Here is a 16,099-nt window from a genome sequence, read left to right as displayed (position 1 = left end):
GTTTGGTTGTAATAGAGCCCTCGACTTCATCACCCGGACAGCATTCTTCCACCTCCGCAATATCTCTAGGCTCTGACCCTCACTTTCACACTCCAGCACCGAAACCCTCATCCATGCCTTCGTCACTACCCGACTTTGCTACTGCAACACTCTCCTCACTGGTATCCCCACCAAACTCACCAACAGACTCCAACTGCTGTCAGAATCCTCACCCACACTAGATCAACTGAACACATCATGCCAATCCTCATCAATCTACATTGGCTCCCTGTGCAATACCGTATTGACTTTAAGACACTCCTCCTCACCTACCTCTATGACCTTCTCCCAGTCTATGCCCCCTCCCGCTCCCTCTGCTCCTTCTCTGCTGGTCTCCTTGTCACCCCCTCATTCCGCCTCTCCACCATAGGTGCCCGGGCCTTTAGCTGCTCGGCACCCAGTCTCTGGAATGCACTCCCCCCACACATACGACATGCAGACACAGTCATCTCACCTCCTGAAAACACACCTCTTCCAGGAAGCCTATGACCTTTAGTCTATGGTCTATGTTTGACTCTGTCCTACCCCCCCCTTCTGTGCCTTCCCAGTATCCCTATGTGCCCCCCCCCCCCAACCTAAACCCTTACTCTAAACCCCTACCCAACCCCTCCCTGCTCTTTTTATCTGTCCTGTTTTGTCTGGTCCTTTTGATTTTAGATTTTTAGATTTTAAATTGCTCTGTTGATTGATGCACTTGACTTTATGACTTATTGCACTTGATTTTATGTAGGCCTACTTTAATGTAAGATGTCCTTGAGTGTCCTGAAAGGCGCCTGTCAAATAAAATGTATTATTATTATTATTATTATTATTATTATTATTATTATTATTATTATTATTACCCAAACGGTCGTATAATGCCTGGTAATGCCCTCTGTGTCGACTCAGCTCTTACTGCTTATATATATATATATATATATATATATATATATATATATATATACATATAGTATTAAAAAACTGAAATTTGAAGCTAATTACTCTTTAGACTTTGTGACTCATGTGATGTGCTCATGTGATGTCACTAAGCCTCTGCTCCTTGCTGTGATGGGAATTTATAACAATAGAATTCTGGTGGTTGATTCTCCTTCTTGTTCAACCAGTTTAACTACAAGAAAACAGCTGATGTGTTCTTTGTGTTTCCAAGGGAACCTATTTTGATGTTCTAAAGCTAATAAAAAATAAAACCAGTAGGCTACATGTATACCAGCACAGGAAGAAGTCAATCTGCAGAATTGTTTTTCTTAATGTAAAAGAAAAGAAAAACAATTCTCTTCAGAACAAGAAAAAGGGAGTGGGCTGGGGAGTAATAAATGTTGCCAGAGAATAACATATAAATAATACGGATTAAGACTTATGGTCTAACTCTGTTTGACTTTAATGGTAATAAGAGGAAAGAAATAAGCCTTGGTTATCAAACAGTCCACTACACTCCCCTTGCTGAGCTACAAAACTGGATGTAAGCATGATTCTCGGCTTGCAGTTTTTTTTTTCCTCCTGTCATCTTAAAAAAGTCAATAAACACCCCCCTGTGGATTATAGCTCTAGGCCTGTGAAGGTAAACAAGGTTAGGGGTCCTTTATAGATTTTTGGGCTACCATTCCCATTGCCATGCTGTTTGGCTATTGCACTAACTTCAGGATTGCAGTCACAGTAGGTTCTACCGGTTTTCAACTTGTTAAAGATGACTCATGCCTCAAAGAAACCACTAATTGTGTGCTCCAATTCCCAAGCAGCTCACAGCAGTTGCTGGCATTTGTGAAAAAACAGGTGCCATTCACAAATGAGTCAGCCACTGCCAAGTATGGGTGTTTATGCCCTTTGCCATAGGCTATGTAAAGCATGCTCCAGTTCTCCTGTTAGATTTACAGCCATTATCATACTCTGGTCGACAGTATTGATTTATTGTATTCACAATGCTTTAACTCACAAGTCTTTTAAAGGGTCTTTTTTCATTTAAATGGTCTCTTTTGTTGGTTTAAATAAGGTTTTCATTGATGAAACTTTTTTTTCTTGTTAAAGTTATGGAGAGTTTCAACTCTTTCAACAATGCAGACCACAGATCTAGAACAGATAACACCCAACAAAACAAACCTGTAAACAAGTCTTGTGGATGTGCCATAAAGTATTCATTGTAGTGTTTTAGTATAACCCTTAGAAAAGTTTATCAAGGTATTTTTGCACTATATTTGTGGAGTTTTACTATGCTTTTCCCACAGTTATACAATGCATTTACTATAGTTTACCCTGGATTGCCATGTTTATTACTATTCTTGACCATGTCGCTATTCTTTACCATGCTTTCTATGCTTTGTTACAGCTTGTTATGCATTTACTACGTAAACATTTATAAGGGAAGACTCTCAAAGTAGTAACTTTTTTTTTTTTTGCCATCTATCGACATTTTCTTTACCTCAAACAATTCTAAAATGGCAAATTTTAAAACACCGAACAGTATGCTTCCATATGTTGTATGGTTGTAGTATCACCCATATGTGTAACATAAAAATACTTTTTTAAACCCTTTTAGTGTATGGTAAAGCCCACTGCACACAGACAGACTGATCACATCTGGACGAAACTGCGTCTGAAAAAGATTCTTCATGTTCAATCTTCAAATCTGAAGACATTCTGACTGAAATCTGCATAATCTTGGTTTTAAGGGCACGCACACTGATACGATTCATCCAAACTCTGTACGGTCAGTTGAGATGAGATGAGTCGGGACGGTTTGAGTCGGGCTGTGTGCGGCGGGATTAACATGCTTCATTAGTCTGGGTGACATTTCGATCGTCTACTCTACAGCATACGATCAGTTAATCAGATAAAGGGAAATCAATACATATTTTTCTTAAAAAAAGACTCCCCTGGTGGCCGGAAGTGTAACTGTTCTTAGCCGCAACAGAAGTCACTTTGGGATCTAAAATCTGTGTGGTTTAAATTGATAGAGATTAGTACATTGGAGTGATAAAATGCTACCTTTATCAATTAAAGATGACGAATACAAGCCAGCCAAATTCAATCTGCTTTTCAAGATGTCGGGATGGTTCAGGTAAACGATCATGTTTTTAATATGTTGCTTTAGTATGGCGAGATCTTTTAACCCAGCGCTTTGTGGTAGAGTTATCCGGGTTTTGGAACATCTTCCTGTGGCAGCAGTGGCGTAGACTACGAGGCCCAAAACTAAGACTCGGTAAATGAAAACCGGTGTCAAAATTTGATTTCTAGAAATGTATACACTTGCGTGCAGTGCAGAACGCAATGTTCTGACGAGGTGCTGTCGCTTTATGAAACTATGTCAGTATTTACGTTAAATTAATGGATTTGTTTAAGAAAAATTGTAAACTTTTACCTACAAGTTGGTATGAGAAAAATACCTTTTTGTTTGTTTAAAATAAATAGTATATGTCATAGCTGAGAATATGTTTAATTGTCATTTAGTGTTACCTGGTAACTCATTGTGAGTCGCATGCCGTTGGTCATAATTTCATACATACATTATTACATTATTTTTTAAACGTCAGTTTTTGTTTTTCCCTTTCAGTTGTGTCTTTAATTATAGTTTATTACGTGTCAAAACTATACAGTTTTGGAAGATTCTTAACGGCGTATAGACTGGTTATTATTTGCTTTCATGCTTGCTTATGCTGTACTTGTGGTTGTAGATCAATGTATCTTGCTGTTTTTATATTTCAGATCAATTCTTTCTGATAAGACGTCCAGGAACTTATTCTTTTTTCTGTGTTTGAATCTGTCGTTTGCATTTGTGGAATTACTGTACGGAATATGGAGTAACAGGTAAGGAAACTAAGCAATCTTCACCTCATCCATACACAATACAGACGCACGACAGGAAATGCCACGTAGATTTTAACGGAGCTGAACTCATTCATGAACGCAACACACTGTGCGGGTACTATCGCTGGTTTGAGGAATAACACCTGACATACGCTGTATGTTATCTCTTAGTAAGTCAACGTAAACAAAGGAAGAATGTACATATACTTGTATTGTCTGCAATTCTTTGCGATGCATACATATAAGCATTTAGCTGTCAATATCCACTTACTGTATGAAGTGCCTGTCCTATATACTGTTGTTTCGCGTGGCAATAAGCGAGACTGCATATTTTATCTATGTTCCTTATTCAGAACAATCCTTGCAAGAAAGGACACAGTAACTTTTTAATGCCGCACTTTGTGGTTATTGTCAGTACTGTAGGAACACTTTGCAAGGCTGCAGTGACCCATGAAACTTGACATGTGGGATCAAATATTCTAGCACCTCTGCTGTCTGATCTGGCTACTGTTAGGGCTAAATTGATGAAAAGCAATTACATTGCAGGTCGTACATACACCTTGTCATGACTTTTTATTTATAGAATTAGGTAATTTTATTTAGAAAAAGTAGGTAACCTGCACTTAAACAATATTTGCATGTAAAAATGCAAGCATATAGACAAATAGAGGGATGAATCATGTTTCCTTAATGATTTGTGTCAAAAATGACCTTTCCAAGTTTTCATGGATAAATGCATTTTTTTTAACATATATTTAAAAATGTAAGTGTGAAATATGGCTGTACTGTATGCACCTGTGTACTTGTATGGTGCTGAGATATGCATCCCCAGTCTGGGATAATAAATATACAACAGTAGTTGAGGTCTTGAAACTCACACTAGTTCTATACCGGATCCTGGGTTTCAGAACCTCCCTTGTTAGTTATATTTAGGGCTTCTGTTTTTTGGTTTTTATTAATTGTATTTTTCGGTGCTTATTTTTAAAGCTATTTTTGAGTTTTATGTAAATCTTTTTTTTCAGGGCTTTTGTTTTTGATATACTGTATGAAATTAGTGTTTTCGGTTACTTTCCAAAATGCTTGAGCGTTTTTTTTTTTCTGTCATTATTATTATTATTATTATTATTATTATTATTATTATTTATTTCTTAGCAGACGCCCTTATCCAGGGCGACTTACAATTGCAAGCAAATACAAATACATTCAAGTGTTACAATATAAGTCATACAATAAGAACAAGAAATACAATAATTCTCAAGTGTGACAAATCACAATTCAATAATACAGCAGATAATAGTGAAAGTTACATCAGGATATGATTAAATAGTGATAGTTACATCAGGATATGATTAAGTACAAAATACTACAGATTAAACACTTGGCAGATTACAATATTCTGAGGTACAGGATTAAATGCAGTAAAATAGGGGGCAGATAAGAGCAAAATAAAGCATATTTAAATGAAGGGTGATAGTGTCCCAGGATACAACAGAGGAGTTCTACAGGTGCTGTTTGAAGAGGTGAGTCTTAAGGAGGCGCCGGAATGTGGTCAGGGACTGGGCAGTCCTGACATCTGTAGGAAGGTCGTTCCACCACTGCGGAGCAAGGGTGGAGGAGGAGCGGGCTCGGGAGACAGGGGAGCGTAGCGGAGGTAGAGCCAGTCTTCTAGTGCAGGCGGAGCGGAGAGGTCGAGTGGGGGTGTAGGGAGAGATGAGGGTCTGGAGGTAGCTGGGTGCAGTCTGATCAAGGCATCTGTAGGCTAGTACAAGAGTCTTGAACTGGATGCGAGCGGTGATCGGGAGCCAGTGGAGCGAGCGGAGTAGTGGAGTAGCGTGGGCGAAGCGAGGTAGAGAGAACACCAGGCGAGCAGCAGAGTTCTGGATGAGCTGGAGCGGACGGGTGGCGGACGCAGGGAGGCCAGCCAGGAGGGAGTTGCAGTAGTCTAGGCGGGAGAGTACCAGGGCCTGGACCAGGAGCTGGGTAGCATAGTTGGTGAGGAAGGGTCGGATTCTTCGGATGTTGCTCAGGAAGAATCTGCAAGTGCGTGCCAGAGTGGAGATGTGCTGGGAATAAGAGAGGCAGGGGTCCAGGGTGACTCCAAGGTTCTTAGCAGAGGAAGAGGGAGAGAGTGTGGTAGATTCCAGAGGAACAGAGATAGAGAGATCAGAGGAGGGGGAGGAGGAGGGAAAGAAAAGGAGGTCAGATTTAGAGAGGTTGAGTTTGAGGTGATGCGAGTGCATCCAGGAGGAAATAGCAGACAGACAGGTAGAGATACGGGAGGAGATGGTGGAGTCAGGTGGGGAAGGAGAGGAAAATCTGAGCATCATCAGCATAGAAATGGTATGAGAAACCATAGGATGCGATGAGGGGGCCCAGGGAGCGGGTGTAGAGAGAGAACAGGAGAGGACCCAAGACTGACCCTTGGGGGACTCCAGTTAAGAGAGGGTGAGGTGTGGAGGTTGCTCCACGCCAGGTTACCTGGTAAGTGCGGTTGGAGAGGTAGGAGGAGAACCAGGCCAGAGCAGTGCCAGAGATCCCCAGGTCAGCAAGAGATGATAGTAGAATAGAGTGATCAACAGTGTCAAAGGCAGCAGAGAGGTCGAGGAGAATTAGGACAGAGGAGAGAGAGGCAGCTCGGGCACACTTAAGTGAGTTGGTGACAGACAGAAGGGCGGTTTCAGTGGAGTGAGCAGAGCGGAAGCCAGATTGGAGAGGGTCAAGCAGAGAGTGGTTGGACAGGAATGCAGAGAGCTGGCGGTGTACAGTCCGCTCGAGGGTTTTGGAGAGGAAGGGTAGGAGGGAGACAGGACGGTAGCTCTGGAGGGAGGTGGGGTCGAGGGTAGGTTTTTTGAAGAGGGGAGTGATAGAGGCTTTTTTGAAGGCAGAGGGGAAGATGCCAGAAAGTAGAGAGGTGTTGAGGAGGGAGGAGATGAAGGGGAGTAGAGCAGGAGCAGCAGCTTGAAAGAGGTGAGTGGGGAGGGGGTCCAAGGCACACGTGGTGGGTTTGTGACCCTGGAGCAGGGAGGAGAGGTCAGAGTCTGAGAGGGGCAAGAAGGTGGAGAGGGAGGGCGAGTTAGTAGGGGATGTAGTGGGTGTAGGGGTTGGAGCAGGAGGGGGTGCGGGGGAGGGAGAGGTGTTAAAGAGTTTGCGGATATCTGAGATTTTAGAAGAGAAGAAGGAGGCAAAGTCGTCAGGGGAGATAGAGGAGGGAGGAGGAGGGGGGGAGGGTTTAGGAGGGAGGAGAAGGTAGAGAATAGTTTACGTGGGTTGTTAGTGGAGGCTTGGATTACAGATTGGAAATAAGCACATTTAGCAGAGGAGAGAGTAGAGGAGAAGGAGGAGAGAAGAGTGCGGTAAAGGTCTAGGGCAGCAGGGAGTTTGGTTCTCTTCCATTTCTTTTCAGCAGATCGCAGTGTGATTCTTGCCGAGCGGAGCACAGAGGAGAGCCAGGGATGGGGAGGGGAGGGGCGAGCAGGTCGGGAGGTGAGGGGACAGAGGGAGTCGAGGGAGGAGGTGAGTGAGGAGAAGAGGGTGGAGGTAGCAGAGTCTACGGAGAGTTGTGAAAAGGAGTCGATAGGAGGGAGGTGAGAGAGAGCAGTGGAGGCAAGGACAGAGGGGGAGAGAGAGCGGAGGTTACGGCGAGAGGTGACAGTGGGGGTAGGAGGAGCAGGAGCTGTCAAAATATGTATAGTAACTTGACAGTACTTGCACACTTAAGTTGTTCCTTCTTTCCCTTGCTGTCTTCCACAATGAAATCCCTATGGTCACGGGCACATTCTTCTGGGGTTTTTGTATGTAGGCATTGTTTTACATTTCGCCACAATTCTGTTTTAAATCCTCTGTATCTTAATTGTGTAATACACAGTTTTAAATCCTGCTAACAAGCCTCCATTCCTGATTGTAATCTCGTTTTAAATCTTTTAAATTAGTCTCCAATAGAAATGCAGGAATTTGTTGTCACTCAGTAGTTGGGGCGGGTTTAAAGTATTCAGAATGAATCAATGATAGTTACAAGTCAGGAAGGAGGGACATTGCCCAGCAGCACTGTGAAATGTATTTATCATTGTTTTTGTAGTAGGTTTTATTTTTTAATGGGAAAAGGTTAAAGTCAACGTGAATTGATTAGCCATTTCCACAGTTTTTCCGGTGTTTATTGGCTATCCACCAATTTAATTTTTTGTATCATGGGTGTTTTATTGGTTAAAACTGAAAGTCAGAAGCCTTAGTTATATTATTGAAATGATCAGGTGCCAGAGTTTTAAAGATCGGGCCCCTGGTAAATCAGCACTGAACTGATAACACTTATCACAACCTGAATAAATTAACGCATGAGTCTGTAATTTTACTAATACTGTAGTTGTTAGCTATATGGGAAGAACAGTTTATTTAACTCCTGGCTTCTGATCATTTAAATCGGAGCTGACCAGCCTTTTTGGCTGAACGAGCTGAATCGATGACCAGAGAGATCTTAAAAAGCCTTAAGAAGCAAAGGGACACAAAATGTTTAACTGTACTACACGCTGCTTCAGTGTTTTTGGGCGCACTAAACAACTTACATGCTTAAACACTTGCACATTTATTTTTGACTGGCTTCTACCAAAAGCTACTGAATATTTGCAGCCTTCCCCTCTAAATCAAGAGCCATATTGTGGAGGTCAATGAACCATGTACAGCTCAAGAGCCATGCGTTGGACAGCCCTGATTTTATTTAATATAAATAACTACTTAAAGCTAGTTCTGAAACCCACAACTGAGTGCAGGGCAGACTTGGGGTCATTTACAACTGTAATTGTTGTATTTTAATTTTCAAATTGTAAATGAAAAATTAAATTTCAGGAAATGTTCTAAAAATGGATATTTGATGAAACTAGGTCTGACTCTACGAGTCTTTACAGTACCACACACTTTTTCTGGGAACTGCAATGAATTTAAACAAACATTGCTCTAGGGATGGACTGTAATTCAATTTTCATTTATCAATTATCTGCTAAAATGTTTTTTTTAGGATGTGTCTTTTTATATCCATGCTGCCACATCTCCCTCTGCTGTGTATCTTTTGAACTGAAATCTATCGAGAGCATTAGAGCCATATATATCATAGCTAGTCAGGAAAGATGTGCAGACCCTGCTTATTGTGGATACAATTACACCCCCTTTACTGTGTTGGCTACGTTTGATTCTAGATTTTTAATATGCTCGGCTAATATCAAGCAATTTGTAAGTTTGTCCATTGTTAGTTTTGTGAGTGATTGGTTTCTTAATTGGCAGTCCTATACGCTGAGCTGTTTTCAATACACATGGCACCTACACCCAACCTGTGGTCCATGACCAGTCAAACATAATATCTCTGCGTCTTCCACACTCCCAAACCATTAATCTACTACCCAATACACAATGCAGCAAAGCAACAAACAAAATCTGTGCCAGCAACATCCAGCTTGTTAATAAGCCATCAGTGTGGAAGTAGGCTTATACTTGCATATTTTTTCATTGCTGATATGTATATAAACACATGCTGCCATTTGCAATTACAATGACATTTTGCACAATTTTTTTTAAAAATGTAGCCTATTTCAATGTGTACATTTAAGCAGATTACTTTTCTTTTAATAATAGTATGTGTTTTTTTACTTTTCCAGTTTAGGCCTTATATCGGATTCCTTTCATATGTTCTTTGACTGTACGGCCCTCTTGGCTGGATTAGCAGCTTCAGTAATTTCAAGGTGGAGGTCGAATGATGCTTTCTCATATGGGTAAGGAATTGGTTAAGCTCTATGGTAATGTGATGGACAGTGTTTCGGGAAAAGGTGCACATTCTGCCCGTTGGATTTCTGTAACGCTTACCCTGTAATGTGTAAATTACTTCAGTAGTGGATAATTTATAAATAATGATAAAGGCAAGCTGCAAAAAACTGTGGCTTTCTGTGTGAAGGAATCTCCCTGCATTGCATCAACCTCCTGTCTGTTATCCCATGATTACCACTAAAAAACAAGTGGTTGTTGCAATTCAAGGGTATTCCCTGGCGCAGTAAAATGCTTAAAAAAACCCTGCCTGGAATAAGTTGATAAAATCAGACCCTAAGAATAGTGTTTTGATTTAATCTTTTGAAGTTATGGATGATCAAACATGAAAATAAAGATCTGCTGGCAACACGTAATGCATTGCATATGAAAAGTACGACTTTTGAGACTGGATTCCAAACAGAGAGTGGCCAAGTGTTGTATAATCTGTTGTACTGGCACATCAATGGGCATTACAGAGTTATATCTTATATTTCAACATACAGTAGAACCCCAGAGTTACAAACACCAAACTTACAAACTGACCGGTCTATCGAACCCCCACTTTCAACCAGAAGTATGCAATCACGCAATCATGCGTGCAATGCAACCAGATAGGCGTACTGGTGGAGAAGGAAAAATTACTGTACCAACAAATGTATTCAGAAAGGTGAGGCAGATTTCAAAGCAAGTATGGACAGTTTTACTGGCAACATTTTAGTTTTAAACAAAGCACAGTTTTTTTTTCAAGCCATGTTTAAATCTGTGTTTTTGCTACAGTTACAATTTCAATGCTAACTTCAATTTAGCCTTTTTCCATTTATAGTACTGTTTTAAAGACTTTAGAACCATAGTAATGAGTGTTGCATTACTGTGCTGTATCCTTGTATTATTCTTCAGATTGAGGGTGTCGAGGCATTTCAGGCATTTCAGACTTACAAACAACCTCCATTCCCAAGGGGTTCGTTACACTGAGGCTGTGCTGCACTTAAATTTAGATTTTGTAAAGTTTTCAAAGTTGTAGTTCTAGTGCTCTCAACAGAATTCACCCAGTACAGTAAATGTGTCAGTTGAAAGGTGGTATATTCAGTACCCTCTCGTTATTTGTCTTGCAGGTATGTGCGAGCGGAGGTCTTGGCTGGCTTTGTAAACGGCCTCTTCTTAATCTTCACAGCCTTTTTCATCTTCTCAGAAGGAGTGGAGGTATGCTGTGTCTAAAGCCAATGCAATGCACCAACCAATTTGGGCAAGGCTCTGAAACGAATAAATAGATGTATGAGTTTTTTGCTGATTGCAGATATTTGTGAGTATACAGCTAAGCTGTATAAGTCTAACAGGGAGTGTACCCTTAGCTAGATAAGCATATTGTTCACCATCTAGCCAAGTGTACTGTGTGCACACCCATATGACAAGTTTCATACTGTAGATCCACTGGGTTGTGGTTTGTTTGAGGTGTCTAAAGGTGCTTTCACACAGAGGAGTTATGACGGTTCAGAACCGCCACTGAAGCGGCTTATAGGTCTGTGTGAATTGCCTGTACTGCCACAGAACCGTCATATTTTATGCCGTCTCTGAACCACCTCGCGAGACGGCACTGAACCGTCATAACTGCCTGTGTGAGGCTATACCACCACTGAAGCGCTATAGTGGGTGTGGATTGAAAGTCAACATGTATACCAGACCTGTTGGGTATTTTTATCGTCGGTGTTATATGCTTTCATTTTTTTCAAATACAATGGCTGGTCACGAACGAGGTAGTAATTGGAGACCAGAAGAAGTTAAGGAATTGTTAACATTATAATTGTAGGAGTGACAACTACTAAACAGATGCGGCACTTGTGAGGGCACAGACCCTGAGCAGATCCAGTTAATGTGATCAGGGGGCAAGCACAAAGCGAGCAACAGACACAACGGGCTGTTAAAAAAGAAAAAAAATAATAATAAATAAATAAATAAATTATATATATATATATATATATATATATATATATATATATATATAAAACAACGCGTCTGCAATTTATTGTAGCTGTTGACAGTATATGCAATAGGTAGAACTTTTTCTTTTGATGGTTAAGCCTATAACTTAATACACTGCACTTGGTATCACATGGCTGAATGAAAATATTAATAATGCGTCACTTCAATTTTCCACATATATATATATTATTAATAGAGAGGACAAAGCGAGCACAGAGAAGTTTACAGTACACTAACAGTTCTCCAGCACCATTCATTAAAAGATAATAAAAATATCTATATCTATATATATATATATATATATAGTTTTTTTTTTATTTTTTTTTTTAAGTAGCTTACCCACGATATTCTGCTTATTTGTTTGTTTTGTTTCCGTTGCTGTGAAAACAATCTGTTGACTGAAAGTGGTATGAATGTTGTAAATGCCCCAGTGATCTTTATTCTGCCATGTTCCACAATTATTTTCAATTTTACACAAATAGAATTTGAATTTTGGCAGGAAGCATGTCATGTTGACAGTCACGTTTCTCAAATGAATGGAATGCAAGCCCCTTTTATACTGTACCTGCCCAACGATGACATTTGAACTATGGTGCTGATATCTGTATTTCCAAAAACTGCAACTGTGATAGAGTACTGATGGTTTCTACAATGACTACATTTACAACGGCTTTTGGCACCTTGAATGAAATGTTCTTTTTCTAGATTTGTGATGTCATCATACCATCATTGCACTATACTTTTCTACATTTTGGAAATGCATGTTCCAACCATGGACTGCCTGTGTGGGGCAGGCCAGCCACTTTGATATGATTAACATCGTTTCATGGGTCAAAAAGTGTCAAATTCATGGGACAAGTTTAAGCATCGTCGTCTTACTGAGACAGAGTTACACTTTTTTTATCTTCTGTAATCCCCTGCAAGTCTCGTGTTAAATGCTTATTGCACCATTTCAGAACAAATAATGCAAGAGCCAATGAAACTTGGTATTTAAAGAAAGCCAACCAGGCACAGGGCACTGAGCTACACCAGTGCTTCCCTTCAATTGTTAGTACATTGTTAGTAATTTCACAACAGATTTCTCTGAATAATCTCAAAACAGCTTAATTTGTTTATACTGTACATTTTTTAGACATATACATTATAAATGTAATATACAAGTTGTTATACATACCTCCAGATTGTTGCTGATGTATCACTGAAATCTCAGCAACGAGCACAGCTCTCTGTTTAGGTCAATCAGTAAACCCTTAGCTTACAGTCCTTAAGATCATAGCATCGCATACCTCCTTTCTTATAATAATTATAGTAGTTGCAGCCTTTCTTTGAAAATTCATTGATTTGTAGTTAAGAATCATACATCTTGTTTTAAGTTGATATCAACAGTGTAGCGATTCTGATGGTTGCAAATACAAATAATACATACATACATATAATTTTTTAAAATTCTATTTTAATATTGTAAAGATGAACATAACCTATTTCAGCATCTTTTAAAATCCTTGCTGCAATTGCAAATTCAGCCAGCAGGTGTCGCTGTCTGCCAAGCCAATAAATAAATAAATAATCCCACTACAAAAGAATGGGTAAACCAAGGCTTATGAAAGGAAAAATCTAGAAATACTGACTGGTAACAACCTTCTTAAATAAGTTAAAAGTATAGATTTCTTAAATGCTGTTCACTTGAAACTGCAGTTACAACAATGTAATGCAATCGTTTGTGATGCTGGAACTCTCATATTTTTCAGCGAGCATTGGAACCTCCAAATGTCCATCATGAAAGGCTACTGCCTGTATCTATTGCTGGGTTAATTGTGAACCTGATCGGAATATTCGTATTTCAACATGGAGGGCACGGGCATTCTCATGGAGATGAAGGTAAGAAATTCATTAAGGATAAAAATATGCCACAGTGTTTCAGGGGGCATGTGTTTTCTACCAAAACAAAAATGGGTGATTGCAATTGGTCAGAAAACAATTAAGACCATGAAAACAAATGAAGTTTCTGATTTGTAGTAAGGGTTTATAGGTTCTTCACTAGGTACCATGAAATCTTCAATCTTCATTTGTATGGCTACCGTTTAAACTACTTTGATAATTTAAGATGATGCTGACGGCTCCAGTTATATATTTCAGTTATGCACAATACTGACTGAGAGAATGGGAGGGATTACTGTCTGGCATGCCTCCAGTTCCAAACATTCTTAATAAAATTTTTTTTTAAAAGCGTACTTAGTACAGAATGTTAATGCAGTTTTTAACCTTTCTTTCTGATTTGTAGGTCATGGTCACAGTCATTCTTTGTTCAACGGAGGGGTAAACCATGGGCAAAGTCATGGAGGACATGGCCACGGGCACGAGTCAAAGCATGGACACAGCCATGACCACGGTCATGACCATGGGCATGACCACGGACATGGCCATGGGCATGGCCATTCGCATGAGGACAATCACTGCCATGGTAAGACTGTGAGTCATAGGATCTGTAGTGCCCGTTTTAGAGATTGGGGGTAGTGCTTTTTGTCATTGTTCTGTTAGTATCAGATCTACTGCACAAACCGAACAGGGATGATTTGATCAGACTTGACTGTCTGTCTGGTAGGGATGGGGTAAAATGTCAAAGTGTGTTTTTTATTATCCCTTATCTGGGAATGCATATTCCTGTTCACAGGGTTGCAGTGAAAGCACCTGCACAAACTACAAAACAAAGAGTTTTATATATAACTTGTTGTGATGATTCTTTTGCACAGGTTATCAGAATCTAGGTGATACACATCACACCTACATTTTTCCTAGTTAATCTCTGGAGCTCTGTGTCTGTTGTATGCCTGTGTTTGTACTTTTTCACAAAAAAGTTAGTCTTTTTTTTTTAATCTTTATCCAGATCTGTGATTTAGCGATGATACATTTAATCAATGAAATATTTTCAGACTGTACTGTGTAATATTGTAATATTAATACCTGTTTTATGCGTGATAGTTAAGTGAATCCATAATTGTGTTGATTAAACATTTTACCTTTTATAAAATTACCTCTCTCTCTCTCTCTCTCTCTCTCTCTCTCTCTCTTTTAAAACAGGTGACCCCTGCAATCCACCAGAAAAAGGCCCCAACAAACAGATCTTACAAGGTATGTTACCCAGCATCTCCTCTCTCTATTGCCACCACTTGATACAGGAGTTTCCACTGCCTGCTGTGCCTGGAATGAAGGCTGTGCGTTAAATGCGTAAATTGGCGTCAAAGCTTTCTGCAGCCTCCGGTGAAATTCTTATATAAAGTGCATAACCCTTAAAATTAACAATTCATTTGTCAGTGCTTCTCAGAAAGCTTGAGTGCTGGAAACATTGATTTTCTCCATTGGTAACAGCTTATAGCCATGAAAACGGGCTGCAAGCAAAAATATTTTGTTAATGGTATACCAAATTTCAATTAGCTGTAACATTCACCCCATGCAAACAAAGGTGTATTAGGATGGCTCATTATTGCACAAGTGAAACTGTCCCTAGTGATTTAGTGTAAAGAAGCAGCTTCAACCACTTATGTCAGCTTAAAATATGTAAACAGGGCTGAAGACACCAGCAGAAACGTTTCTTATGTTTTACCTGAGAATTTTTGAAGTTTTGGGTGATCTGATTACACCGTGTAACAAATTATTATTTTTTTTTTTGGTTCCTGGGTAGTAAGTGTTATTTCCTAATTGCTTATGCCTCAAAAGTATAGAAAATGGCTATTATTCCCCACAAACTTTGCTTTTGTGACCAGGACAGTGATATTTTGAAATTTACCTATTTTCCAGAACATTCCAGATAGATTCAGTGCTGAGTAAACTTGGAGTAACTTCTAGAACTTTCTAGAACTTTCCAGTAATATAAATAGTAGTATAAATACAGGGGCCTTAAGTCCACCAGTTCAGTTTAGTTCCAGCTGCCTAAGTGGATACATATCTGCATTTTTCTGAGATGGCATCAAGGTCATAATGGTGGCATTCCTGATGGGTCTCCAAGGCGGTTTTACCAAGTTTCCCTGCTATCTTTGCCTTTGGGACAGCAGGGACACCGAGGCGCAATTCCACAGGCGGGACTGGCCACAGCGGACCGAGTTCTCTGTGGGGAGGAACAACATCAAGTGGGAGCCACTGGTGGACCCCTGGAAGGTGCTGATGCCACCACTGCACATCAAATTGGGCCTTATGAAACAATTTGTCAGAGCTCTAGATAAGGAGTCGGCAGCCTTCAAGTACCTTCAAGACTTCTTCCCTAAGCTGTCTGAGGCAAAGGTCAAAGCCGGTGTCTTCGTCGGACCACACATAAAGAAGATCCTGGAGTGCAATGAATTCCCCAAGAAGCTCACTAGTAAGGAGAAAGCGGCTTGGAACAGCTTTGTCGCAGTGGTTTGGGGCTTCCTGGGCAATAACAAGGCCGAAAACTAGGTGGAGCTGGTTGAGACTCTAGTGAAGAACTACGGCACAATGGGCTGTAGGATGTCCCTCAAAGTCCATATCC

The 16,099-nt window shown here is 40.2% G+C and overlaps 1 protein-coding gene across 2 annotated transcripts in view; it reads left to right on the top strand.

Annotated features, from left to right (window-relative positions):
• The first annotated feature begins 2,796 nt into the window (after positions 1 to 2,796).
• The window catches only part of LOC117417298 (zinc transporter 7-like), a 43,308-nt gene continuing 30,005 nt past the window's right edge, over positions 2,797 to 16,099 (top strand). The window contains exons 1-7 of one of the 2 annotated variants that reach the window (XM_034029343.3): positions 2,797 to 3,091; positions 3,736 to 3,837; positions 9,477 to 9,590; positions 10,734 to 10,821; positions 13,347 to 13,476; positions 13,880 to 14,059; positions 14,677 to 14,727. In XM_034029343.3, the coding sequence (XP_033885234.1) occupies positions 3,012 to 3,091; positions 3,736 to 3,837; positions 9,477 to 9,590; positions 10,734 to 10,821; positions 13,347 to 13,476; positions 13,880 to 14,059; positions 14,677 to 14,727 (745 nt within the window). In that variant the 5' untranslated portion in view covers positions 2,797 to 3,011. Of the gene's footprint in view, positions 3,092 to 3,157; positions 3,233 to 3,735; positions 3,838 to 9,476; positions 9,591 to 10,733; positions 10,822 to 13,346; positions 13,477 to 13,879; positions 14,060 to 14,676; positions 14,728 to 16,099 lie in introns of those variants that run through there. The other variant, XM_059034722.1, reaches the window with a different exon arrangement.

This window comes from Acipenser ruthenus, chromosome 12 (genome assembly GCF_902713425.1).
Source record: "Acipenser ruthenus chromosome 12, fAciRut3.2 maternal haplotype, whole genome shotgun sequence".
NCBI classification, from domain to species: Eukaryota; Metazoa; Chordata; class Actinopteri; order Acipenseriformes; family Acipenseridae; genus Acipenser; species Acipenser ruthenus.
Note: the sequence above shows the minus strand (reverse complement) of the source record. Positions and strands in the feature narration are given on the sequence as shown.